Source organism: Cheilinus undulatus, linkage group 16 (genome assembly GCF_018320785.1).
Source record: "Cheilinus undulatus linkage group 16, ASM1832078v1, whole genome shotgun sequence".
NCBI lineage: Eukaryota > Metazoa > Chordata > Actinopteri > Labriformes > Labridae > Cheilinus > Cheilinus undulatus.
Window position 1 is genome coordinate 1,308,715 of NC_054880.1, and position 26,821 is coordinate 1,335,535.

The 26,821-nt window shown below is 39.3% G+C and overlaps 2 protein-coding genes across 2 annotated transcripts; one reads left to right on the top strand and one right to left on the bottom strand.

The window, feature by feature from the left end:
* Nucleotides 1-11,526: 11,526 nt before the first annotated feature.
* On the bottom strand, nucleotides 11,527-14,796 carry LOC121523370 (zinc finger protein 567-like). The gene is made up of 2 exons (XM_041808234.1): nucleotides 14,296-14,796; nucleotides 11,527-13,233 (listed from the first exon to the last, which is right to left on the bottom strand). The coding sequence occupies exons 1-2, from the start codon at nucleotides 14,486-14,488 to the stop codon at nucleotides 12,347-12,349; spliced, it is 1,080 nt and encodes a 359-aa protein (XP_041664168.1). The 5' UTR covers nucleotides 14,489-14,796; the 3' UTR covers nucleotides 11,527-12,346.
* A 761-nt stretch (nucleotides 14,797-15,557) lies between these two features.
* LOC121524423 (gastrula zinc finger protein XlCGF57.1-like) lies at nucleotides 15,558-21,787 on the top strand. The gene is made up of 2 exons (XM_041809804.1): nucleotides 15,558-16,026; nucleotides 17,226-21,787. Exons 1-2 carry the CDS (start codon nucleotides 15,843-15,845, stop codon nucleotides 18,431-18,433), a joined length of 1,392 nt encoding a protein of 463 aa, XP_041665738.1. The 5' UTR covers nucleotides 15,558-15,842; the 3' UTR covers nucleotides 18,434-21,787.
* Nucleotides 21,788-26,821: the final 5,034 nt, after the last annotated feature.

Sequence of the window (26,821 nt, forward strand, 5' to 3'; positions counted from 1 at the left end):
AGTGCTGAAAGCAGACAGCTGTGGAGCTCTGTGGAGATAGAGTAGTGTACTATAGATCAACTTTAAGACAAAAAAGCAGGGGTGAAAAAGTGTTATTTATTCCTGTGTGTGTTCATAAACCTTCAGTGCCTCAGCTTGGCTGCTCCAGTCAATAAAATGAGGATCTGCCCCCAAAGGAAATCAGACATGTTTTTCAGATCCCTCCCTTCTGATACAATGGCTTACCTCCTGATAATACGGATGACGGAGATTTGACTTTCCTTATTGAGAATTCTTCTAACAGCAAAAATGAAATAAAAGAAATAGAGAATTGAAATGAAATAAAACAGCTTTATGACTGGAGCCGGAGCTTAATGTGATGCAGAGAGAAGTCACAGAAGGAGTCGGTCACAAAGAAAATCACATCAAGACGGCGGCTGAAAGACTGAAAAGTGAGCGGCAGTGATACAGATGAAGCCTGACCCCTGGTCACCTCTTTCATGTATTCATATATTTAATAATAGGTTTATTTCTATCTTAAACTGTTTTATTTCTGATCTATTTATTTTGTAACTTTAAATGCAAATCTTTAACTTCATGTTGATAACAATATGTTTAAAATAATGACTGGAATTCCTTTCATAATCAGGAGATTCTTCTTCTGGCCATGTACTTTTGAATGAATTTTCTCTGTTACCATCAGGATGTCATTTATTTCACCTATTTTACATAACAGTTATTCTAACTCGTGCAATCAGATTATTGAATATTCTGTAGGTTTTATATTTCTCACAGTCTTTCAGTCCGTTTTTTTCCTTGAATTCAGTTGATCCTAATTTATACCAGTCCCGTTTTATGTTTTTTGGCGTGCACTTATATTTGGCGTCTCTGTGTTCATGTGTTTGATCTGTGCTCTATGCTTTTATGTAAAATCAGCTCTGGGATTAATAATGTTTATTATTTATTATAATGTTTAACCAGTGCAGGCAGTGGGAGTAGTGAGTAGGAGATGAAAACATCATCAGCATATAAACACAGTGCCTATAGAAAGATTTCCCCCTCTTGGATGTTTTACCCTTTTATTTACCTTATAAATAAATCATGGTCATTGTAATGTAGATTTTTTTTGACAAAAAAACCTTAATGTCAAAGTGAAAACAGTTTTTGACAAAGTAAGAAACAAAAATGTGTGATACAAAATAAGGGGTTGCATAAATATTCACCCCCTTTAACCCTTTACCTACTGACCCAGCGCCGGTGATGTGTTTTATATGTCCGGAGTATTATTACTGTAACTCTGTCAAAGTTTGTCCAATCAGAAAAATTCCAATGGCGTTGGAAAGCGGAGAATTGTGGGCATGCGCACATATATGGTTTATTACAGTACTCACAACCATATGACATGCGCATTCATAGCAAAACACAAGAAGTATCGTGAGACCGCTACACGGATTCTTAACACTGTAACTCCTCGAAAGTTTGCTCAATCTAAAACATTCCAACGCTGACAGAGAGCTGAGAATCTGTGCTTTCCAGCAATATATGATGTGTGGTATATATATTACGGTAATGTCGAACAGCACCGTGAAAACAGCAGCTTTGGCAGAAGACGAGTGAGAAAAGGAGAGTGAAGGAAGAGAGTAAAAGGAGAGCGAGTGAGAGTGGTGTTTTGTTTTCAAAAAATAGCGTTAGATTGTGGCATTTGTGCATGTCTGTCATGTGCAATAACAATATGTTACTTGAGAATGTTGAGAATGCTTTTTTTCCACCTTTATTTGCACTAATTGTCGCCTATGTATATAGTTATCTTTTGCACTGTGTTTTGTACATCCAGAGTCCTAGACTCAAAAAATGACTGCTGATTGTTCTCAACATGTATAGGTTCACATTTCAGATGTCAAATCAAAACTTCATGAGCAATAACAACATTTCTTCTCATAAAAGCCGTGAAAAACAAATCTGTTTTTGTGTTTTTCTTCTTTTAAACTGATGACAATTCCATATAATGTGCAATAATCATTAACAAGATGTTGAAAAGTCAAGTTCAAGTACTCCTGGGAAAAGGGACCAAAGCTCTCAGACTTAGGGCATTTCCTGAATATTTTACTGCCATAATAACAAAATATGTCCAAATCGCCATTTTTAGACTCAGTAAGTAAAGGGTTAAAGTTCTAAAGTTCTAATTCAATAGAGGTCCAGCCAGCTAGTAGTCTCACAATTAGTGAAATGGGGATCACCTGAGTGCAGTGAATGTGTCTCAGTGATTCTAGTATAAAGACACCTGTTTCTGACAGGTCCAGTTGCTGGTTAATGAGTATTCCTGGCTACTATTACACCCTGAAGACAAAAGAACACTTCAAGTAACTCAGAGAAAAGGTTATTGAAAAGTATAAGTCAGGGGATGGATACAAACATTTCCAAGGTATCAGTATTAATTTCATCGACTAAAACTATGACTAAAAATGTTCATCGACAGCCTTTTCTTCCATGATAAAAACTAGACTAAGACTAACAAAAATAGATCTGTGATGACTAAAATGGAAAAAAATTAAGTTTTCATCAAGATGACTAAAACTAGACTAAAATGGTATGTAGTTATCATCAGACATTCAAAATATTTCCCTACTGGTGGTAAATCTGTCAAAACACAATGCATCTGTATCCCTTCTGTCTCTCAGCTGTAGAAAGCAGGAACCCCAGGTTTAGCAGGGTGCAGAGAACACACTACCATGGTTTGGTACCAGATTTAGGCAAGACAATAAAATAAAGACTAAAATGTGAGGACTTTTTATGGACTTAACTAGACTAAAATATTTTGAGTTTTCATCAACATTTCATCTAAAGACCAAAACTAAGACTAAAATTAAAAATAGCTGCCAAAATTAACACTGCAAGGCAATGAACATCCCTATTGTTCAGGTAAATCCATCATCAAGAAATGGAAGGAGTATGGCACATGTGTAAGTCTGCCTAGATCAGGCCGTCCTCACAAACTAGGTGGCCATGCGAGAAGAAGACGAGTGAGAGAAACCACCAAGACCCCTATGACTGCTCTGAAGGAGCTACAGACTAATGTTTGCCACCAAACACTGCACATCACCACAAACACACCATCCCCACTGTGAAGCACGGTGGTGGCAGCATCATGTTGTGGGAATGCTTCTCAGCAGCTGGCCCTGGAAGGTTTGTAAAGGTAGAGGGTAAAATGAATGCAGCAAAATACAGGAAATCCTGGAGAACTGTGAGTTTACAAACTAAATATTAAAGTAGACCTTAAAGCTTTCAGATTTTTTTTTTCTTTTGCATTTGAAAAAAAAACACCAATAACAAAATGCAAATGTTGGTAGTTAAAGATAAAATTACAAAGCAACTTTATAGACTGAAATTAAAGATTTTCAACATGTCTTTCCAATGAATTAAACTTAGATTGACCTAACCTGAGACATGTAGTGATTACTAAAACTGTGTAGTGTTAAAGCTTTAATAGCATTTTATTTTGGCAATCCTGACCTTTAAAGAGAGGGATCACTGGTGATATAAAAGCTGCTCAGACATGCAGACTGGTTCTCTGCATTTACTTAAAAATAAATTATTAATGGCTTGTTTATCAGTCTTTGGAAAGCCAACATGTTGCTTCAGCTGAAGCTCAAAAATCCTTTTTGTTGAAGACTTTAAGAGCAGTGTTTTGAGAGTCAACAACATGAAAGTAGAGAAAAACAGTGTCTGGGTGTTTACCGGCTTGACACCCTCAGACACAAACACAGAGGTCTGAGACACGGCTCACCTCCCTGCACCACCCTGAACCCTCGCGGCGGGGACCCACAGGACTCCTGGCAGGCGAGATCCAGGGAAAATCAAATCAAACAATCAGCTGGGACTCACCCTGCAGCAGCGTCGGGGTCTCCACCTGCACTCTAGCACTTTCCAGGAGGAACAAGTTGTCACCATCCTCTCTGCTCCTCTCTGGGGGTGAAGCAAAAACACTGGTCTCACAGAATCCAGTCGTCTGATTGGACGTCTCTTCTTTTATTTTGTTGGTTTTATCTGAGGAGACTAAAAGAAGAAGAGAAGAAGAAGAAGCATATTTCTCTGCTTTCCCCTACCGCGCCTTCTCTCTCTCTCTCTCTCTCTCTCTCTCTCTCGCTCGCTCGCCGCGCTCTGCCTCTGACAACAAGGATGTGAGGAGGATGCTGCCTGGCGCTGGCTGTGTCTCGTTGCTCTAGCAACCAGTTGCTATAGCGATGGACCCGCTCATTGGGGGATGGCGGTGATGATGGAGATTGGGGTGGGGGTGCTATGTAGGGATGAAGAGGAACCCCGGTTGTCTACATGAAAGTTAACTCACAACAACTCACAGTCGCCCTGATCTTCATGTTGTTTCTTTTTTCTGTGGTTGTTTTCTGCAATTTTTAGTCATTTTTTGATATTTTACATCCTTATGTTGCTGTATGGCGTATATTTGGAGGGTTTTTTGCCCTGTGTTGTTTTTTTTCCATGCATTTTCAGTTGATCCGTGTCTTTGTTTTGTTGATCTGAGTTTTTTGCAGTTTCTAAAGGTGCTGACTAATTGCTGTTATTTTGTGTATCAATTTGCAATTCTTTGTGTCCAATTATGTTGTTTTTCCTTCTGTTTTCAGCTTTTCTGTGTCTTAATTTTGTTGTTTTATGTGTTTTTGCAGTTTTTGCAAGACATTCTGGCTACAGACTGTGTATGTCTGACGGCCTCTCTCTCAGAACAGAAATTCACCAGACATCTTTCAAAAAGAAAATCTGATTAAACTTCCATTTGGGGTAAGCATTAGGATACCAGACGTTAAAAATGAAAACCTGACCCGCCAAAGCTGATTACAAAACTTTTAATACAGCTGAGTCAACAGTCTGCTTACAGGAGAAATGCTCCTGTTCCATGAAAAAACTGTGCAATAAATGCAGCTTAACTCTGTTAGCTGTGTATGCTACGTAGATAATATTATGAAGTACACATGCTACGTAGCTAAAGATAAGCTCACAAAGTGGCAATGTAGGCTGCATATCTAAGTTATCAATGTAGCTATGTTAGCATGAGCATGTTAGCTAAAGCTGATGTTACTAAAGCTAACTTAGCTACCTTGGCTTATGTAGCAATATTAATTATGTAGCTAGGGTAGCTGTGTATGTTACTGCCCTTCCATCCTGAGATAAACGGCATCCCTGATGAACTGTCTTTTAAGGTTGCAATCAGACAAAAACAGTCTGCAGCCAAACTTTTGTGCAACAAAAAAAAAAAAAAATGCTACAAATTAGGTACAAAAAAAACAAAATCAAGAAACAGAAAAGCTAAAAAAACATCTAGGGAAAAAACAACATAATAAAAACATAATAGAAGTGCCATAACTTGCTGGCACAGTGTTTTTCTAGTTCTAGATTTCTTTCTTTTTTTTTTTTGGTTAAATTCAACTCTATGTCATAAACAAAGTGTGGCAGTTACATTTATGAAGTAACCACAAACATGACAGACAAGAATCACTTCTGAAATTAAATACAGAAAGAAAAATCTGAGCTATGATCTAGGATTAAATTATTTATAGACCTGTTTTAGAAGAAATTAGCTTTGTTACCTTAAGCTTAAGCTAATACAGCTACCCTAGCTACATAATTAATATTACTACGTTGGCCAATGTAGCTATGTTAGCTTTAGCAGCTTTAGCAAACATAGCTAAAGCTTACTTAGCTACATTGGCTAACGTAGTAATATTATGTAGCAATGTAGTATGTAGTTATGTAGTTAGCTCAATTATCTGCATAGCTTACACAGCTCAAAGAGCTACATTTGCTGCATTGGAGTCATGTATTGCTTGTCAAGTTTTCATTTTTTTCTTCTAGTATCCCTACCCTTACCCTAAATGCAAGTTTAATGGGATTTATTTTGAAAGTTTAAGCACGTATTTTTGTTTTGAGATGTACGGTGTCTCAGATGAATGGTCTGTGAGAGTGGCTGTCAGAGATGGATGTCAAAGATGATCCCTCTGTTTTTCTGTGTCTTTGTGGTATTGTTTTATAGAAATGTAACAGTACCACTAATATTGTTAATATCATGGTATCACGATGACAGAGGACCCCTTTAGCTCAGGTGCCTCCTGTGTCTTTCAATCTGCTGAGATGTTTCTACACCTACAGTGGAGCATGGTTTGGAAAGACACACACCTCTCTATAGAAGGCCTCACAGCTCTAGACACTCTAGTTCCTTAAAAGACAGACCTTTGGTCTTGATTTTAATTCTAGTCTATCTAAACAAAAGGAAGTGTAAATATTAACCAACTGCACTTTTCATCAGGTTTTGAAATGTACGGATTGTGTTTGTAGGTCGTTTTTGTCTGCTTAAGACTGAAACAACAACAACTCGATGCTCACAGCAACTGCTGTGTTGTTTTTTTAAAAAGGGAGGAGGAGTAATGTGCCTGTAATCATTGCAAACCTCCAATTATCGCACATACAGAGCAGAACAGCTGTGTTACTGCAGGATGTAAATGTTAAAGCCTGCAGTCGTGTGTGAGGCGTCGTTACAGCAGCCGCAGCCAGAGCTGAGAAAATCTCTGGATGTGTGTGAGCAGTAATTATCACCTCCGCTGGTGTGTGAACTACCTGCTGCAGATGACAAAGAGTCGCCGGATCCTGATGTTTTCGACTCAGACAGATGTTCACATTTTTAAATAAAAAACAGATAAATGTTTCTCATTGACTCTAATGATGATTGAATGCAGAAAACCTTTTTCACTTCCTATTTACCAAAATTAGATAAAACATTTCTGACAGCTGCACTTTAAAACTGAAATTAACTGCATCTTGTTTTTGTTTCATCGTAATTAAAATCATTGACATTTTTTCCTAAAGAATGTCCTAGGCTGAGGACTTACAATATTTCAAAGATAGAAAAGAATGTCACAGTGTTACGCTGGCATTTAGCAGCTGCTTTTATCCAAAGTGATAGCTGAGAAGAGGTAAAACACAAGCAAAGATCTAGACAGAGTCAGTGTTAAACACTTCAGAGCTGATTTTAACTCCCAAAGGTTAATCTTGTTCCATTCTCAGTTTTAGATAGCCTTCAGTGTTACTCACTATTAAGGCTCTGAAATGCATATGCACAGACTTCCTGTTTGTACTCTGCCTGCTCATTTTTTGCCCGTTCTCTCAAAGCTTACAGACCAAATGTTGCAATACCACCACCAATCATGGGGGCAGTGTTGAGCAATGCAGCCAACAGTTCAACCTAGAGGAGCAAAACCCAACAAAGAAGAATCATTTGGGAATAAATGCAGAACTTAGGGCGTATTCACACCAGAGCTGTTTGGTCCGCTTTAAACCAACTCTGGTCCGTTTTCCCGGATAGTCCGGTTCATTGGAGTGGTGTGAAAGCTCACATGAACTCTGGTGCAGACCAAACAAGCGGACTCTGGTCCGCTTGAAAACAGGTGGTCTCGGTCCGCTTCCAAACGAACCCTGGTGCGGTTCGCTGGAGGTGTGAAAGCAAAGCGGACCAACTTGTGAACCAAAGGCAGGAAGTGGCATAAAGTGTAATGATACACGGATTTATATGTGATTTAATAAACTCAAATACATGTCGGTACCTCGCTTTGTGTCTCTGTAACCATAGCAACACATCTTAGTCCGTGCTTATTTATTCGTCTCATGTTAAGAACGACACGTTAGACAGCTCACCACCTCACTGGCTGCTCGTAATGCCCTAATGCAAGAGCAGAAACCCCAAGACAGTGTACATTCGGTGTTGTTTTCATTGTTTGTGTGGAAAAAATATCGGCAGAAGGAGTTTCGTCTTCTTCTACGCCTTCTTTTCTTCTTGGTCGACGTTTGTTCGTGGCGACAGCACCCCTAGCGGGCAGAGGTTGTAGGTGTTCAGACGGTTTGGTCCGCTTGACCAAAAGAGCAGTGTGAATGAGAACCAAACCAAAGGAAAGTGCAACGAAAGTGCAATTTCTGTTCCAAAACGGACCGAGTCCCCAGACTATCAGGTGTGAAAACGGCCTTACACTGCGTTCCAAATTATTATGCAAATGATATTTTTCTCAGATTTTGCTAAATAGTCAATATAAATGACAGTCATCATAATTTTCAAGTCATCAACCTTTAGAGTACAATTCAAATGTTATTAAACAAACCTCTCAATGATAACAGTATTCTTTTTCAAAAATAAATACTTAAAATGCACTGTTCCAAATTATTATGCACAACAGAGTTTTAAACCATGTTATTGTTGTAAAGAACCGAAAATATTCATTTGTTAAATTAGAAGCATTAGCAGGTCATATTTACTGAAATCAAAAGCTATTTCCATCAAAACATCTTAACAGGTCAAGTTACATTTGAACATAGGGACCCTTATTTGATAGGAGCTTCACTATTCTTGCATCCATTGAACTTGTGAGTTTTTGGAGAGTTTCTGCTTGAATTTCTTTGCAGGATGTCAGAATATCCTCCCAGAGCTGCTGTTTGGATGTGAACTGCCTCCCGCCCTCATAGATCTTTAGCTTGAGGATGCTCCAAAGGTTCTCAACAGGGTTGAGGCCAGGGGAGGATGGGGCCACACAATGAGTTTCTCTTCTTTTATGCCCATAGCAGCCAATGACGCAGAGGTATTCCTTGCAGCATGAGATGGTGCATTGTCATGCATGAAGACGATTTTGTTATGGAAAGCACGTTTCTTCTTTTTGTACCATGGAAGAAAGTGGTCATTCAGAAACTCAACATACTTTACAGAGGTCATTTTCACACCTTCAGGGACCCTAAAGGGGCCGACCAGCTCTCTCCCCATGATTCCGACCCAAAACAAGACTCCGCCCCTCCTTGCTGATGTCGCAGCCTTATTGGGACATGGTGGCCGTCCACCAACCATCCACTACTCCATCCATCTGGACCATCCAGGGTTGCACGGCACTCATCAGTGAACAAGACTGTTTGAAAATGAGTCTTCATGTATTTCTGGGCCCACTGTAGCCGTGTCTGCTTGTGAGCATTGGTTAAGGGTGGCCGAATAAAAGGTCTATGCATAACTGCAAGCCTCTGGAGGATCCTACACCTTGATGTTCGCGGAACTCCAGAGGCACCAGCAGCTTCAAATACCTGTTGGTTGCTTTGTAATGGCATTTTAGCAGCTGCTCTCTTAATCTGATGTATTTGTCTGGCAGAAACCTTCCTCATTGTGCCTTTATCTGCGCGGATCCGTGTGTGCTCTGAATCAGCTACAAATCTCTTAATAGAACGATGATCACGCTCAAGTTTTCATGAAATATCTAAGGTTTTCATACCTTGTCCAAGGCATTCAACTATTTCACGCTTTTCGGCACTAGAGAGATCCTTTTTCTTTCCCATATTGCTTGAAAATGGTGGTCTGCTTAATAATGTGGAACATCCTTCTTAAGTAGTCTTCTTTCCTAATTGGACTCACCTGGCAAACTAATTGGCACAGGTGTCTGAGATTGATTTCACTGACCCAAAGAGCCCTGAGACACAATACCATCCGTGAGTTTCACTGGAAAACAACACATTTTACCTTTATGACACTTAAACACAACTTGCATAATAATTTGGAACGCGGTGTAGTCAGGTTTTCTAGAAAATATCACTGAATATTGAGTGAGCTGTTAGGAAATACAAAGATGTCTGTGATGCTAGTTCAACTGGGTACAAAGACAATTACAAGAGCAAAGCTGGGCAGAAGACGAACTGTTCTTTCTACAGTCTGCAGCAGGGATCATCAACTGGCAGCCCCACATGCTTCCAGAGTTCTTCCCACTGATGCTGGAAGAAGACTAAGTAAAGTCTTGCAGATAAGAGTTTGCTAGTGTCCTGGTCTGCAGCTGGACAAAGACAACCATCTAACATGTGTCCATGTACAAAAGACAATTACAATTACAATTAAGGTCATGTTCTCTGGCTTAGACTCAGCATTTTGATCAAGTTTTAAATCTTTTTAACTTTAAAATGTAGGAGCTTCAGTATTGGCTTCTGCTTTCTGAGTTTTCTTATTTTTCCAATGAAATACTCCACAGGGAACCAAAGGTTTCCCCTAACAGCTGATTTTAAAAAGCAGGCGTATCCTCCAGCTCTTACCAGCCATGAATCCCACATGAAGAATTACTATTCCATACCAGGAAGGCAGTTTTTTATTTTACGGTAAAACCCTCAGAATTGGATGCCTATTGTCAAATCAAATTTGCTAATTCTGAGTGTGCTTTTTTAAACACTTGAAGAACACTAGGTGGGGTTATAGGGCTCTCCCTCTTCACCCACGTATAGTAAGTTTGTATGCATCGCTGTTACTTATCTTTTAAGTATTAACATTTTTTGTCATGGATTTTTTACAGCCTTAAATCTCTGCTCACGTCTAATCCTTTCAGGGGGTTTTAAACCAGCTTGATACCTCTGTATCTGTCCTGTTGAATAGCTAGGCACCATTAAAACAAGCACTTTCCCTCTTTGTTTCCTCCAGAGATTTAGACAAATAAATGATGATGATGATGATTCTGAAATGCTGCATTAAATTGTGTCATATTAGGCAGAGCTAACCCTCTAATCCAGTTATTTCTTCCTATGCCATAGAGAATCATTCATTTAAAGGTTATATTGTTTGAAAGTTCCTCCAGGAAGGGGAACTGGACTCTGATTCAGACAATTTTATTTGTCCCAAAGGTTAATTCAGTTTTTGCAGACCAAACATACATTCACACACCAACAGCAGACGGCAGGACATCAGAGACGGTCAATAAGTCAGCCCATTTACAGAGACACTCACTGGTGCATTAGTGCCCCCCTGTGGCCCATTGAATGATTGCACACAATAACCTGGCAAAGCTGAAATACAGTTTAGGAACAAGAATAAACAGATACGGCTTAGATGCTTCAGAAGACACTGTCAGTCAACATTTAGAGACTGTTTGACAGAATTACAACCACATGGGATTAAACACAACAGTAAAGAATGCAACAGAACAGTGATACTCAATGTGTGGCTCTTCTGTGAATTTCTGTGGCTCTTTTATGTCTTAATATTAAATATCATTCCCCCAGAAAACCTCAAAAAGGCACATTTTTTTGCCCCTTTTCACCTATTAAAGCATCTTTTGCCATTAAATACCCCATTTTTGGCAGTCTTTCCCCATTTTTGCCCCATTTAAGCTACATTTTACTTTTAAATAACACTTGCTTCTTATCTTTTGACCTTATTTACAACTTTCTTTTGCCACTTTATCCCATTTTTGCCCTTTTCACAATTTTTTGCCCATTTAAGCTGCTTTTAGCCATTACGTACCACTTGATTCCTATATTTTTCCCATTCTGCCATTCTTGTCTACTTTTTGCCCATTTTAGTCACTTTTCACTCTTTTTTCGCCACATTTTTATCACTTTTGGACCATTTTTGCCAGCTGTAACTTGTGTTTTTGTCACTTCTTATCCATTTTTACTACTTTCTGACCCTTTTTCCACCTTTCTCCCCATTTTTGCCACCTTTAACTTATTTTTATTGCTTCTTCAAGAGATTTTAGTCACTTTTCACCTCTTAGATTGTGGTGCTTGCAAAGGTATTTTTCAACAATTTGGCTCTTTGGTTGAGCTGCGTTGAGCAACACTGAAATAGAATAATATAATAAAGATCTTCTCTCTCACTGTGGTTCACAGGAGTCCCGAGGCTTTGTACATGCGTTTGTAACCCTTTCCAGACTTATAGATGACAATGACGTAGTTTCTCATCTGTTCTTGAATTTCTTTACATGGCGCAATGATGTGTTGGAGACCTTTTAGCCAACTTCACTTTGTCAGACAGGTTCTTTTGGAAAGGAACATTTCTACAGGGAAGCTTACAAACACTGATACAAAACACAATGTACACTAATAATATGGATGAGCGATGGTGGCTTTTAAGACGGCTGAAAGGTTAAAAAAGTCATATTAAAGTTTTAAAGTACAGAGCCCCCATGTGGTTACTTCAAGTATTTAATTTATTGCTTTCTTCCAACACTTTTACATAATCCCATAATATTACTATTTTTACTGCAATCACTGCAATTTACTGTTTTCCCCCTGTGTGAGTTTTTGTGTCTCTTCAGAGGATTACTCTAGTTACTCAGTTTGTGCAATTTTATGCCCATTTTGCCCCTTTTCACTCTTTTTTGTCACTTTGTGAACATTTTGCCACCTTTCACCACGTAGATTGCGGCTCTTGGGAATTTATTTTTCAAAAACTTGGCTCTTTAGTCAAGGAGGGTTGAGTAACACTGGTCTATGGATTTGAAATTCAGACCGGTTCTGGTACCATGACAGTTCACCCCATCAACTCATGTCTCTGATTCTCCTCTGTCTGGCTTCAGTGAAGCTCTTAAGCCTGATCTAAAACACACCTGTGTCTCCTTAACTGGGAAGACCAAGAGAATCTTTGGTTGCAAACCTTGCAGCCGAAGGGTTTCTCCCCTCTGTGACGTGCCAGGTGGCGTGTCAGATCAGTCTTTTGGGAATATTTTAAACCACAATGGAGGCAGCCGAAGGGTTTCTCCCCCGTGTGGAGCAGCATGTGTCTGTTTCGATTTGACTTGTGTTTAAATTTCTGACCACATTCAGAGCAGCTGAAGAGTTTCTCTTCAGTGTGAACTAACATGTGTGTAGTTAATGTCACTTTTTTGCTAAATTTTTTATCACACTTAGAGCAGCTGAAGGGTTTCTCTCCTGTGTGAATTCTAATGTGATGTATGAGATTCCGTTTAGTTTTAAATGTATTACCACACTCGTAGCATCTATGTGTTTTCTCATCCGTGTATTGACTCTTTTCTTTAAAGGTTTCCAAATAGCTTGAACTTGACTGATGTTCTTTCATCCTCCTCCAGTCGATATTGACTTCAGTCTCAGCTTCAGAAGAGTCGACATGATTGCCCTGAGTCTCTGGATGTAAATGTCTGTCATATTCTGAGTTCCAGGCCTGTTCTGGTCCTCCACAGCCCTCCCCATCAGCTCCTGTTTCCATCTGTTCAGTTAGTATTAGATGAAGCTGTGAGGACTGAAGTTTCTCTTCATCATAATCACCCTTCACCGGGACAGGAGCAAAGGGGAACTTGGTGGTGTACGGCTCCTCCTGCTCCTCCTGACAATGCCACAATTCCTCCTCTTCCTCTTTAATGAGTGGAGGTTCAACTACCTCCTTGTCGAGGCTGGGGATCCACTCCTGCTGCTCAGGGAGGACCTCTTCTTTACTCACCGACAGCTGCTGGACGTCTGCAGAAACAGAACAAAACATACAATGAAACACAGCAAATTCACATCAAAATAAAAATTAAATACAAATTCAACTTAACCATTACCAAATGATGAGCTACTGAAACTCACTCTTCTGTTGCACCAGTGACTTAATATCAGTGTTATGGTTTGAAGAGAGACTGTATGAACTGGTGATGTTGAAGAGGTTTACTATTTCCTAATTAAAGATAAGTCTAATGACTATTTTTGAAACACAGTAATTAATTTAAAACAGGCTTTCATGGGGGCAATTTTTCCAAACATCCTTTTTTTATTTCTTTTTTATTCATTTTTTCCCTTTTTCACAATTTGTTTCCACTTTGTGCCCATTAAAGCTACCTTTTGCCATTAAAAATCAATTTTCCTATTTTTGCCCATTTTGCAACTTCTTTTTGACACTTCCTCCCAATTGTTGCCACTTTAACGCCATTTTTTGCCCCTTTTTTTTACCTTTTGTTGCCACTTTTTATCAAACAAGCAACCTTTTGCCATCAAATACCACTTGTTCCCTTTTACCAAAAAAAACTGCCTCTTCTTTTCGCCACTTTTCTTTTTCAATTTTTGCCCTTTTCACCATTTTTACCACCTTTTGCCCATTTAAGCTACCCTTTGCCATTAAATACCACTTGTTTCCTATTTATTGCCCATATTTACAAAACAATACAAGAACTTTATTCATCCCCGAAGGGAAATTCACTCATATTATTGATTTATTATTATAAAAATATTTGCCACTCTTGACTACTTTTTGCCAGTTCTAATCACTTTATACTCATTTGTTGTTGCCACTTTTGGACCATTTTGTAACTGATTTTTTTGTCACCTCTCACCCATTTTTGCAACTTTCTGACCATTTTTCCACTTTTTCTCCCCTTTTCATCCATTTTTGCCACCTTTAACTTATTTTCATTACATCTTTAAGCCGTTGTTGCCACTTTTCACCACTAAGATTGTGACTCTTGCGAAGGTATTTTTCAACAGTTTGTCTCTTTGGTTGTGCAGGGCTGAGTAACACTGCTTTAAACAATAAAATGAACAAACCTGCTCCGTGTAAATTAAGCTGATGATTGAAAACATCGTCCAGAAGTTTTTGTTTTCGCTCGTTTTCCTCTTTAGACCGACTAAGTTGCTCCTCGTATTCTGCTATCGTTCTTTCAAACAGCTCAAAAATCTCCTCAGCAGCTGCAGTCAGTCTCTGGTTGACAAAAAATCTCAGCGCCTGGACTTTAGCCATTTTCCACACAGTAACAGTGTCTTCTCTCCGCACAAACTCCGCCAAATGCGCTGTCAGTCCCACATCACACAGCAAACAGCGCTGAACTTTAGCTCCGTTCTTGTCAAGATGACATGCTAAGCTAAGCTAGCGTTGTAGCCTACTGGAAGTCGTGCCAGAGGAAGAACACTGATATGAAAAACAGCACAAAGTCCACTTAGATGTTTGTTTAGGATCTTGGCAGCTCCGAGTGGTCAGTTCTGCGCCTGCACCGCTCTCTGGACACAACCACAGCACTCAACTGTCAAAGCAGGTCCAACCCACGGGCATATTGCTGAATACAGAATGACGTCATCACAATAAAAACCACACCCGGGTCAGAGCTGTTTCATGTTTTCAAAACACAATTATGTTTTTGTTCTCGCTCTGTCTTTGTTGTGAAGAAAGGTGATTGAATAACCAAGAGAACTAGAATAGAAAATATATATATTTGAAGGCAGGGATCTTTCCTTTCAATTAGTTTCTTTTCGCCACAGCTCTCAGGTATGGGACCCGATTTGTCAGAATTAGATGTGCATATATTTTTTTCTAAATCTTAATCAGGAACTTAATGTATGTCAGCTTATTATGGCCACCCTACAAGATTAAAAAGATCGACATATATGAGGTTGAAAACTGGTAAATTCTGACATCATAGACTTAAATATTTAAAGTTTTTAAAGTCATACATTTACAACATTGTAAAGTCAAAAATTAATGAGAGACACAACTGAAAACAGTGGTTGGATAACACTCGTTTACAGAAATGTCTCTTCCGAGTCCAGGTAAAAGTTTAGATGTACTTTTTTTTACCTTTAGCATCTCAAAATGTCAAGGTTTTGGTTCACATCAAACCACAACTTTTAAGTAAAAAAACAATTTTATTTTTCTTAAAAAAAGTTTGACTTTTTATACTTAAAAATGTAACGTTTTGTTTTCTCAATAATGAGCAGATCCTCTTTATTTTTGAATCGCTGGGGTGGGCTAGACAGCACAAACAGCGTTGCACCGGAAGTGATTAGTATTGCGAACGCTTTAGGCTACTCTGTATTTAGCAACATGGCGGCGAGTCAGAGCTATTTTTAATCTGCGCCACTTTTTTATTAGAGATTAGCGATTCTAATCTCTCAGAGGCTCATTCTGTCAACTGAATGGACTTTAGACTTTAAATGTTTTTCTCAGTTTTCTCTCCCTCAGTCATCTACCCGGAAACTACAAAGCTAGCTTAGCTTAGCATTCAAACTGGAGATATGAGTGGTGAAACAGTCAAAGTTGCTGTTTGATGGAGTGGTTGTAGTGTTTTCCAGAATAAATCAGCCAGTATAACTGTGTGAAAATGCCAGGAGTCGAGACACTGAGAGATTTTGTCAACCAGAGACTGACTGCTGCTGCTGAAGAGATTTTTGGAGTCTTTGAAAGAACGATAGCAGAATACGAGGAACAACTTTGTCGATGTAAAGAGGAAAACGAGCGAAAACAGAAACTTCTGGACGATGTTCAGCTTCGCTTTCACAGAGCAGGTTTGTTCATTTTTCCCTCAGTCATTGTTCTCATTCTGTTTGGACCGACTTTAAACAAATGGACGGTGTTGTAGAAGAGGTTGTATTCTAAGCTTTACGGTAACGGTCGGCAACGGTTATTTTAATTTTAGTGACTTTTTCTCCTATTTCTAAACCAGTTGTTACAGTAATGGCTGGGAGACGTGATAAGACCTTTCTGTGGTTCCAAGCGTCAACAATATACAATTTCAAGCCAACAAAATGTGTCTTTAAACTGAGGAAGAACGATCTCATTGTGATTTATTTTTGTTGTAATGCTGTGACTACAATGCAATATATGATTATATTGTAAGTTCTTTATCATGTGTATTCATGTGAAACTTGGGCTGAACAATTTTTAAGATATATCTCATTGTGATCAGTTTGATTCATATTGCAAATTCAGTATGCATCGTTGTATTGAAAGGAATGATAATTTGTTCATCATTCTCATTTTGATTAAGAAGAAACATAACATAAAGAAGAAAAGTAGGAATTTTCTGTGTTTTAAATTTTAAAAAATGCACTTGACTGTGTGCCTGATATGTAGGAATTAGAATCTCTGCTGTAGAGGAAAAATATTAAACGGGTATTTTGACACATCAGGTTAGAGAATATTTCACCTTTTGAAAATTGCATTGGGACAGGTTTTGATTTATTTTGAATTTCGACAGTCACACACACTAGTGCTGCACAATTAATCTAATCACAATTGCAATGGCAGGTTTTGCAATAACAACCCTACATAAAAGGCTGAAATTATTATTGTGTTATGTATTTTTGAAAGGTTCATAAAATAGTTGCAGAAATACCTTTAGGTTTACAGTATTGCCACTTCTGCACTTTGTAGAAGTCCCTTTATTAAAAAAAAAAAAAGAAAAACATCAAATTCTATAACTATTCTCTGCATTTTCCCTTGATAATTAAGCAAGTGCACTCATGATGCCATTTTTGTATTATATTGTTTTCTCAGTTGGCAATATTGTCCAGTAAGCATCAACCAATAATGTTTTTTAAGGGCCAATATCAATACAGATTATTAGAAGTGCATGTGACTGATTGCAATTACATTATCTGCCAACACTGTTGAGCCCTGCTATTGTTACGCACAACACACACAAAGGCATACAGTTATAATTTCCCATTCTGTTTGTGTTTTTGCATTTCTGTGTGTCCAACAGACAACCAGCAGCTGTCAGCGACTCCAGAAGAGGTTCCCTCTGACCCTCGGAGCTCCAGTCTGGACACTGAAGACACTGAGCCTTCAGTGATTAAGCAGGAAGAGGTGGAACTGTGGAGCAGTCAGGAGGGACTTGATGAGGTTTATACCATCAAGTTCCCCTTTGCTTCTGTCTCAGTGAAGACTGAAGATGATGAAGACAAACAGTCCTCAAAGCTTCATGAAATACAAACTGAAGGGGTGAAAACAGGAGCTGATGGAGAGGACTGTGGAGGACCAGAACAGGCCAGGAACTCAGAACCAGCGAAACATTCACATCCAGAGACTCAGGACAAGACTGAAGACTGTTCGGAAGCTGAAACTGATGACAGCAATGATTGGAGGGACACAATGGAAAATGATTCTGGATTAAACTGTGTGGAAAACTTTGATGATGACAGATCAGACAATGACAAGAAATCACACAGCTGCTCTCAGTGTGATAAAGCATTCACAAGGAAATCTCATCTTGCTACACATATGAGAATTCACACAGGAGAGAAACCGTTCAGCTGCCCTGACTGTGATAAAAGATTTAAGTATAAGGTTGGTCTGACCAAACACATGGTTGTCCACACAGGAGAGAGGCCGTTTAGCTGCTCTAAGTGTGATAGAACTTTTAACAAAAAGGCTAATCTGACGAATCACATGTTAATTCATGGAGAAGAGAAACGCTTCAGCTGCCCTGAATGTGATAAAAAGTTTACCCAGAAGTCTCAGCTGAACTCCCACATGTTTGTTCACAAAGGAGAGAATCCCTTCGGCTGCTCTCATTGTGAAAAGGAATTTTATTACATATCTCATCTGAAAACACACATGTTGGTGCACACAGGAGGGAAACCCTACAGCTGCTCTGAGTGTGATAAAAAGTTTAACTTTAAGTCTCAGCTGAACTCCCACATGTTTCTTCACACAGGAAGGAAACCCTTCAGCTGCTCTCAGTGTGAAGTGGGATTTTTTTTCAAGTCTCATCTGAAGTCCCATATGTTGGTGCACACAGGAGAGAAACCGTTCAGCTGCCCTGACTGTGATAAAAAGTTTAACCGAAAGTCTAACCTGACAAAACACATAGTTATCCACACAAGAAAGAAACCCTTTAGCTGCTCTGAGTGTGATAAAAAGTTTCACCGAAAGTCCCAGCTGAACTTACACATCCTGGGGCACACATGAGAGAAACCCTTCAGCTGCTCTGAGTGTGATTAAAAAGTCTACTCACAAGTCTCATCTGACTTCACACATGGTGATCCACACAGGAGAGAAACCCTTCAGCTGTGAGCTCTGTGATCAGAAATTTTCATGGGATAGTCTGTTAAAAAGACACGTGTGCTGGTGGCCAGACTTCATAAAATAAGAGAAAGAAAAGCTTATGAGGAGGGCTATGTAAGATGCAAGGTTATAATTCTTTAAATTTTTCAATAGTTTTTATTCTCTTTTTTTTTTTTTTTTCAATTTCTTTATTCAATTTCAGTTTAGTTTTTATTAGTTCTGACTGCCGGTTTGTTAGTTTAGTTTGGTTTTTGTTTTACAAAAATGCTTTCTCTCAGTTTTCTATTAGTTTTAGTTTTTTCGGATACATGTCTGGGCTGAGAGAACGTCACACCCTTTTTAAACATATTCAAACAGGCTACTCTTCGCTTTTCATTTTATTTGTTTAAAGATGATGTTTGAATAAAACTTCATACATAAAACTACCGCTGTGTGAGGTCTTAACCAATCAATTCAGGCGATTTTACTCTCCCCAGAGTGGTGTAGGTGCCAGTCAGTATGGTTGCGTCAAATACTGAAACTGAGGATATTTTGCCTCTATTTTTATTTTATTTTTTGGGCTGCAACGCACGATGATTTCAATCATCAAGGAATCAGATGATTATTTTCTCGATTCATTGATGAATTGGATGGGGTTTTTCCCCCTAGGGGGATCTCTTACTTAGAAATTTAACACGGATATTCCAAAGCTGTCAAAATAATGTTAGTTTAAATGTCTATATTCTTAAAACTGTAAGAAAACATTTTTTTGAGGTCTGTTAAATTAGATAACTTGAACATGCCACAGAATAAACAAAAAATAATACATTATTTAAAAAAATGAAAATGATAAGTTCTTACTTTGCCTCCCTCCTTACAAACATACATAAATACTTTCAGATCATACTAATATCAACAGCATGGGGATATGATTTGAATGAAAGACTCTTACAGTGGGATTCTGCTTTTATTACGTTCTCTTGCAATTATTTAATCCCAGAGGAGCTACAGGTAAGCCTCAACCTCTTAAAGTTACTGATATTATGATAACTTAGAAACATTTGTCTCTCACTTAATCAACAAGCTAACATTAATTCGTTGATGCTTGTTGTCAGACTGACCCACACTCACACAAACTACCTCTGTCACACATGCACAGACACACACACCCAACCGATCCTCTCACCCTGTGACTACAGCTCACACCTTTCCTTCCTCTCTCCTGTTTTAGCGGACACTTAGAACACAAAGTGTGGTAAATATCACAAATTACATGAACGCCTGACAGTCCATTGGTATTGTTTTTATCCAGTCTCCTATCATAACAGAAACCAAAGTTCCTCCGCAGTTTTTATGAACACGAGCTATTGTTAGATCTTATCTCCCTCATGAGACACAGTGATGATGAATGTATCCACTTAATTTTGCCGCTAATCATCAGAATATAATCAGAAAAGTACTAAACCAAGAGAAAGTAAAGTTTATCAGCCATCTGTGAGTGACGTAAACAGCTCCGCACCACACCAAGTGACGCCATAATTGCGCAACACAGGGAATCGATACATAAATTCGTTGCCAACACTTGTCGATTTTTATCGATTTGTTGTTGCAGCCCTATTTATTTTACTTAGTGATGTGAGCGCACAGTTTACAGTTATAGTTAGTTTTCATCGTTTTTTCAGTAAAACTTAGTTTTCATTTAGTTTCAGTTAACTAAAATGATTTTTGAATTTTAGTTTTAGTTATTTAGTTAGTTTTAGTTAATTATAATAACCTTGGTAAGCTGAGAACCAGACGGTATCTGAGATATCTAAAAAGATGTGCAACAAGAGACTGAAGATGAATACGATGATTAGAGGGAGATCGGAGAACATCAGTCAGGTTTAAACTCTAAGCCTGCTATGCTCAATCCTGAAGCTACTCAGCTGCACACAGCTCTTATTGGGATGCACAGATGCATCAGTTTAACATCAGTATTGGCGGATATTATCCCTGTTGTTACATATGCAAATAATATAGCAGGAACATTTATCATTTATCAGCATTTATCTGTTGTGCCTGATGAATTGTATACTTGCATCTGACATATCAAGCTGATGAATAAAATAAACCAGTGCAGAAGACATAACTTTTTGCACAATCTCTGATCTGATTTCATGGATAAACATGAGAGAAAATGTTGGCGTTGAGCCTATCAACTCGAACTTTCACAATCAATGCAACTTGAGTTCTTTTATCAAAAGTTGCAGTCTTGTTTGGAAAATGAATCCCAAAATATTTTGAAAAGTAGAAATTTTGCCCGAATACTTGATTCTTTGCAAGTCCCATCAGTGCTGGTTGGCAAGAAAACAGACTGAAACAACAGCATACAAGAGAGACCCTTTCGTTGTTTTCAGTGCAAACTCCAACAGTAAATCCTTTCTGTGGCAAAATGAGAGTCACAAATATCACTGAGGTCAGTTCAGAGCTGATGTTTTAACAACGCTTTCCAGACTGAAATACAAATGTAGATTGCTAAAAGCATGGACAGTCATACCAGAGAAAAGTGGAAGACTACCTGCTATTATTGACTGTGATTCTCAGCAAAATGCTGTATGCTCAGGTGTGGACAGATGACAAACTATGTGCTGTGTGTTATGCTGTTGTCAGTACTTTAATCATTTGTGTGTGTGTGTGTGTGTGTGTGTGGATAACAGAGATGCACACAAGTCACTTTTTGCAAGTCCAAGTCAGGTCTCAAGTCTCATATGGTCTTAATGAGCATTCTATGATCTGCTTCTGACATCCAGTCTGCTTAGACCATTGCATGGTTTTATCTTAGGGATTTAAAGCCTGTACTGTATTCTCATCATCTGCACAGGTGGGATCACCATTGGTGTAATAAATAAAGGATGGACTTGTGCAGGAAGATTAAGACTGTTAACCTGACAAGCCAGATGGATTTGTTTCACTGAGAATCACAGAAATGGGCAAATCCATCTGCTTTTCAAGGTCATTAGACTCTTACATCACTTGAAAAGATGACAAATTAAAGATTCCTTTAAACATATAAGGACAATTTGTTTTTTGTTTTTTTTAAAAGGATCTTTAAAAATCCCTCGATGCCATGAAAAAAATGTAGTTAGTGTTTGACTACTGTCTTGTGAGAAATGAGTTCCAACATTTATTCTGAAGGACACAAACAGCGTTGCACCGGAAGTGATTAGTATTGCGAACGCTTTAGGCTACTCTGTATTTAGCAATATGGCGGCGAGTCAGAGCAATTTTTAATCTGTGCCACTTTTTTATTAAAGATTAGCGATTCTAATCTCTCAGAGTCTCATTCTGTCAACTGCATGGACTTTAAGCTTTAAATGTTTTTCTCAGTTTTCTCTCCCTCAGTCATCTACCCGGAAACTTCAAAGCTAGCTTAGCTTAGCATTCAAACTGGAGATATGAGTGGTGAAACAGTCAAAGTTGCTGTTTGATGGAGTGGTTGTAGTGTTTTCCAGAATAAATCAGCCAGCATAACTGAGTGAAAATGCCAGGAGATTTTTGGAGTCTTTGAAAGAACAATAGCAGAATACGAGGAACAACTTTTTTTTGGCATCAAGCTTCCTGGAGCATATCATTTTGTAAAGAACGTTGGAAAACATGGCGACAACAACTAAGAAGTTGGCAGAAGAGCTGGAAGAGATCAAAAAAACACTCAATTTCGTGTCTGAAGAGATCAGCAAAGTGGTCAAGCAGCAAGCCAGTCTCATGGGTCTAGTGGAAGAGGTCCGTGACTTGAAGGCCACAATCAAACTTAAAGACCAGAAGATTCAACTACTGGAAGAAAGGATTGATGACTTGGAGCAGCTTGATTTTTTGCAAGTTCCATCAATTTTTGTTGGCAAGAAAACAGACTGAAAAAACAGCAGAGAACAGAGGCCCTACCGTTGTTTCCAGTGCAAACTCCAACAGTAAATCCTTTCTGTGGCAAAATGAGAGTCACAAATATCACTTAGTGAGGTCAGTTCAAAGCTGATGTTTTAACAACCCTTTCCAGATTGAAATACAAATGTAGATTGCCAAAAGTATGGACAGTCATAACAGAGAAAAGTGGAAGACTACCTGCTATTATTGACTGTGATTCTCAGCAAAATGCTGTATGCTCAGGTGTGGACATGTGACCAACTATATGCTGTGTGTTATGCTGTTGTCAGTACTTTAACCATATTTCTTTGTGTATGTGAATAACAGAGATGCACACGTCATTTTTGCAAGTCCAAGTCAGGTCTCAAGTCTCGTATGGTCTTAATGAGCGTTCTATGATCTGCTTAGACCACTGCATGGTTATATCTTAGGAATTTAAAGCCTATGCTGTATTCTCATCATCAGGGCAATGGAAATATAAAGAAAAAAATATAGGTTGACAATCAAGTTTGACAATTAAAGCCTACTGTATAAGTGTAGGAAACAAACTAATTAAAGTGACCTACAATGGATAATTTCTGAGGTCAAAAGTTTCCCTTTTTTAAGGTTTTCTGGGGGAATATTATTTCAGATTAAGATATAAAAGAGCCACAAATCATCACAACAGAGCCACATGTGGCTCTAGAGTCACGTGTTGAGTATCACTGGAGTAGAGTGTACTGGTGCAGAGTGGAGTAGTCAAATTGTTGAAATAAAGTTTTTCACTGATTTATAATCAGGTGCAATTATTGGGAGTTTCTGATGCACACAGAGGCTGACAGACAAATCTGCTCCTCCTTTTTGCAGAAATGAATGTATGAATCAAAGCATGAATCTGTGTGGATAAAGCCGTCATGTGCACACAGAACAAAATGATAGACATGTAACACACACCTAAAGCCACCCATGACTTAAATTCATTCACTTCTCCATCACTCTCCCATTCATTCATCTTCCCTTAAAAACCAGAGAGGCCAGTATTTGTATGATGAAAAGCATGTAGATGGTGAAAAGGAGAGGTCCAAGAACAGAGCCTTGAGGCACGCCCTGGTTAACTGGGGCAGGGGATGAGTGAGAGGTGCTGATGGTAACAAACTGTTTTCTTTGTGAGAGATATGAGTGAAACCAGGAGAGAGCTGTACCAGTGATGCCAGGATGGTGAGACAGGCAGTCAAGGAGGATGGTGTGGGATATTGTGTCGAAGGCAGCGGTTAGGTCAAGGAGAATGAGGAGGCTGATATGTCCAGAATCTGCAGCTGTGTGGAGGTCGTTGGTTATTTTGATAAGGGCGGTCTCAGTGCTGTGGTGAGTGCGAAATCCTGATTGAAGAGGTTCATGGAGCTCATGGTTGGACATGTGTTGCTGGAGTTGGGCAGCGACTGCTTTTTCAAGAATTTTGCTGATGAAGGGAAGGTTGGAGATCGGCCGATAGTTGGAGAGGTCCTCCGGGTCTGACCTGGGCTTCTTGATGATGGGGGTTACTGAGGCAGTTTTGAAGGATGAGGGGACAATTCCAGATGATAATGAGGTGTTGATGATGTCTACCATGATGGGGCACAGAACAGGCAGAGATGCTTTCACCAGTGGTGTGGGCATGGGGTCGAGAGAGCAGGTGGATGCCTTGGCCTTCTTGACCCATTCGGTCACTTGGAGAGTGTCCACGGGTGTGAAGCAGGAAAGACGGCAGTGAGGCGGAGGAGCGGTGTCCTGGTGTGAAGTGAAATCCTGAGGTGGAGGTCCAGATGAAAGTTGCTGCTGGATGGAGGCAACTTTATCCTGGAAAAATTGCAGGTGCCTAGAGCAGCAGTCGAAGTTGGCTGGGGGATGAAGGTTGTCAATGGGGCGGAGAAGGCGATTTATTGTGGAGAAGAGCATCTGGGGATGGTTTTGCTGGTCACTGATGACAGATGTATTCAGTTTTCATGTCTTTTAACTTCTCTTTTATGTTCACGTCTGCTTTTTCACATATGTGCGTCTGGTTTGTTTTGTCATCTTATTGTTTTAGAAGTGAATCGTGGCATTGTGTGGTTGGAGTGCTCCATTCAAAAGGCCGTCTGCTGCGTGAGTGAACTTTTGTGGGATTGTGGTTCAAAGAGGCTGTGCTGTAACCTAGCAAAGCAGATGGATACGCCCATTCCTTGTTTTTCATTGGTGAATCCATCTTGCAAAGCTCCCATCTGAACCATTTGGGCCTGGTTAGAAAGTGACAGGAACAAACAGCGTTGAGAGGCAGTACTTTCAGGTGCAGCAGAGTCGTGACGTAAACAAGCAGCAGCAAGAGCTGGTGCAGTTATGGAGGAAGAGATTAGCATGGATGCTGCTAAAGCACCAGTTTTATCAAAACTTGACGACAGTTCTTCGTTAAAAGAAGAACAGAGAACAGCAGTGGGTTGTTTTCTTTTAAACAATGACAAAAGTCGAGTACTTACATGTCTACAGTCGCCATGTTTTGCGTTATTCCTGGTAGCTGCACACACACAGCTTGATAGCAGCTACGTCACGTTTTTTGTTGCTCTGATTGACACGTAGAGATGTGACAGACAGAACGTTCACCCAATCACACTCTGAGTTTTTTTCAAAGCCTCTGCCTTTTCTCAAACGTTTCCTATTGAAGCTTTCCCAGATGGATGTGTGAAACGTGTCAGGTTAGCTGTGCCGATCTTGTAAAGATGACTCCAGCTATTGTTCTTTTATGTCTGTAGTGTCAGCAGTTCAGGCAAAAACTCAAAACGGAGGACCCAAATGCAGATAAAAAAATGACTGGTTTAATGAAACAAACAAACAAAAGAAACTTACTAAAACACTGGAATCCAAATCAAAGTCCAAGTACATGAAACCAAACAAAATCCAAGGAAACACGAGGAGTAACAACGAGGAGTAGCAACAGGCACGGGGAAGACATCAAATGAACTGACACAGACACAGGGAGACAGCTTAAATGCACAGGGAGTCATTAACAATGGAGGACAGGTGTGGACAATCAGATACAGGTGGAACTGGTGAAGGTAATCACAGTGGAGGGAAACTGAGGCAGGAAGCAAAACTAGAATCACACACAAGGGAAGGCAAACTACAGAATAAAACAGGAAACATGGAGCACTTCACAATACACAACACTGGACCAGGAGGAGAATCAAACATGAGACACTAGGAGGGAGCAAGGAAGCAAAATACAAACAGGGAATAAAACTAAACATGAAACACAGGAGGAGTAAAACTAAACATGAAACAGGGGATTACTAAACAAGAAACACGAGGAGTAAAACTAGACATGAAATACAAGGAGCAACTAAACATAAAGCACAAGGAATCAACTAAACAAGAAACACAGGGGAAGTAAAACTAACAAGATTCAGGGAATACTAAACAAGAAACACGAGGAGTAAAACTAGACAAGAAATAGAGGGAATAACTAAACATAAAACACAGGGAAAACCTAATACAATAAAACATGGAATTCACAGAACAATCAAGGAAAACATGAGATAAAGAACTAACTGAACTAGACAATTTCCTTAAGCGGAAATCGCGAGAGGGGCTCGGGGGGCGGTGCCAGTTTCATCGCAAGGCCATTTATGACAATAGCCGACTTGTCATTACAAGGTCATGTCCAAGTCCAAGCTGAAGCAGCATGTAGCTGGACAATGACACGGTGAAATGGTTGAGAAACACTGTACATGACAGGAGGCTTCATTCATGTGTTTTAGTCATGTGGCCTGATTAGCTGATGCTGATCACCTAAGACATTAGAGATGGACTGCTGTGGATTTCATCACCTGTCTTCATAAAGGATTTTTGACATGGTTAAAAGAAATAATAGATCAGGGGTGTAAAACTCAACCACAGCAGGGGCTGAAATATGAATTTAGGTCTAACCTGAGGGCCCAGCAGGGTCAACATTTAACCATAAACTGTCAACCTTATTTTCACTGTTAATACATTAAAGGGGAGATATTTTAAATCTTCAAGGTTAAATTTACCAGAGGAAATCTACAGACCTCACACCTGCAGGCCGGAGTTGGCCCCCAGGCCTGGAGTTTGACACTGGTCTAGTCAATCTCTGACCAGGAACAAGCGTTGCACCTTGAAGCTTTGCAAGATGGATCTGTTTGATGATGGACGTACATGGTTATAAAACTGAATGAACTTTAGGAGAAAATATCATGTTCATAAAGGACTTCTGCACTTTTCTTATAAGCTGATTAAAACAGCCTATTTTTATGGGCAATTTCTGTTCTATCATAAAATCGAAAGGTGCTGTGCTAAACGATTTGATGTTTTTTAGGCCTGTTTTTAGAGCAAGATTGTGTCATGAGCTGCAAGGTGACAGAAGATAAATGGCATCCTGAAGAAAATGGAAGCACTGAAAAAGGTATC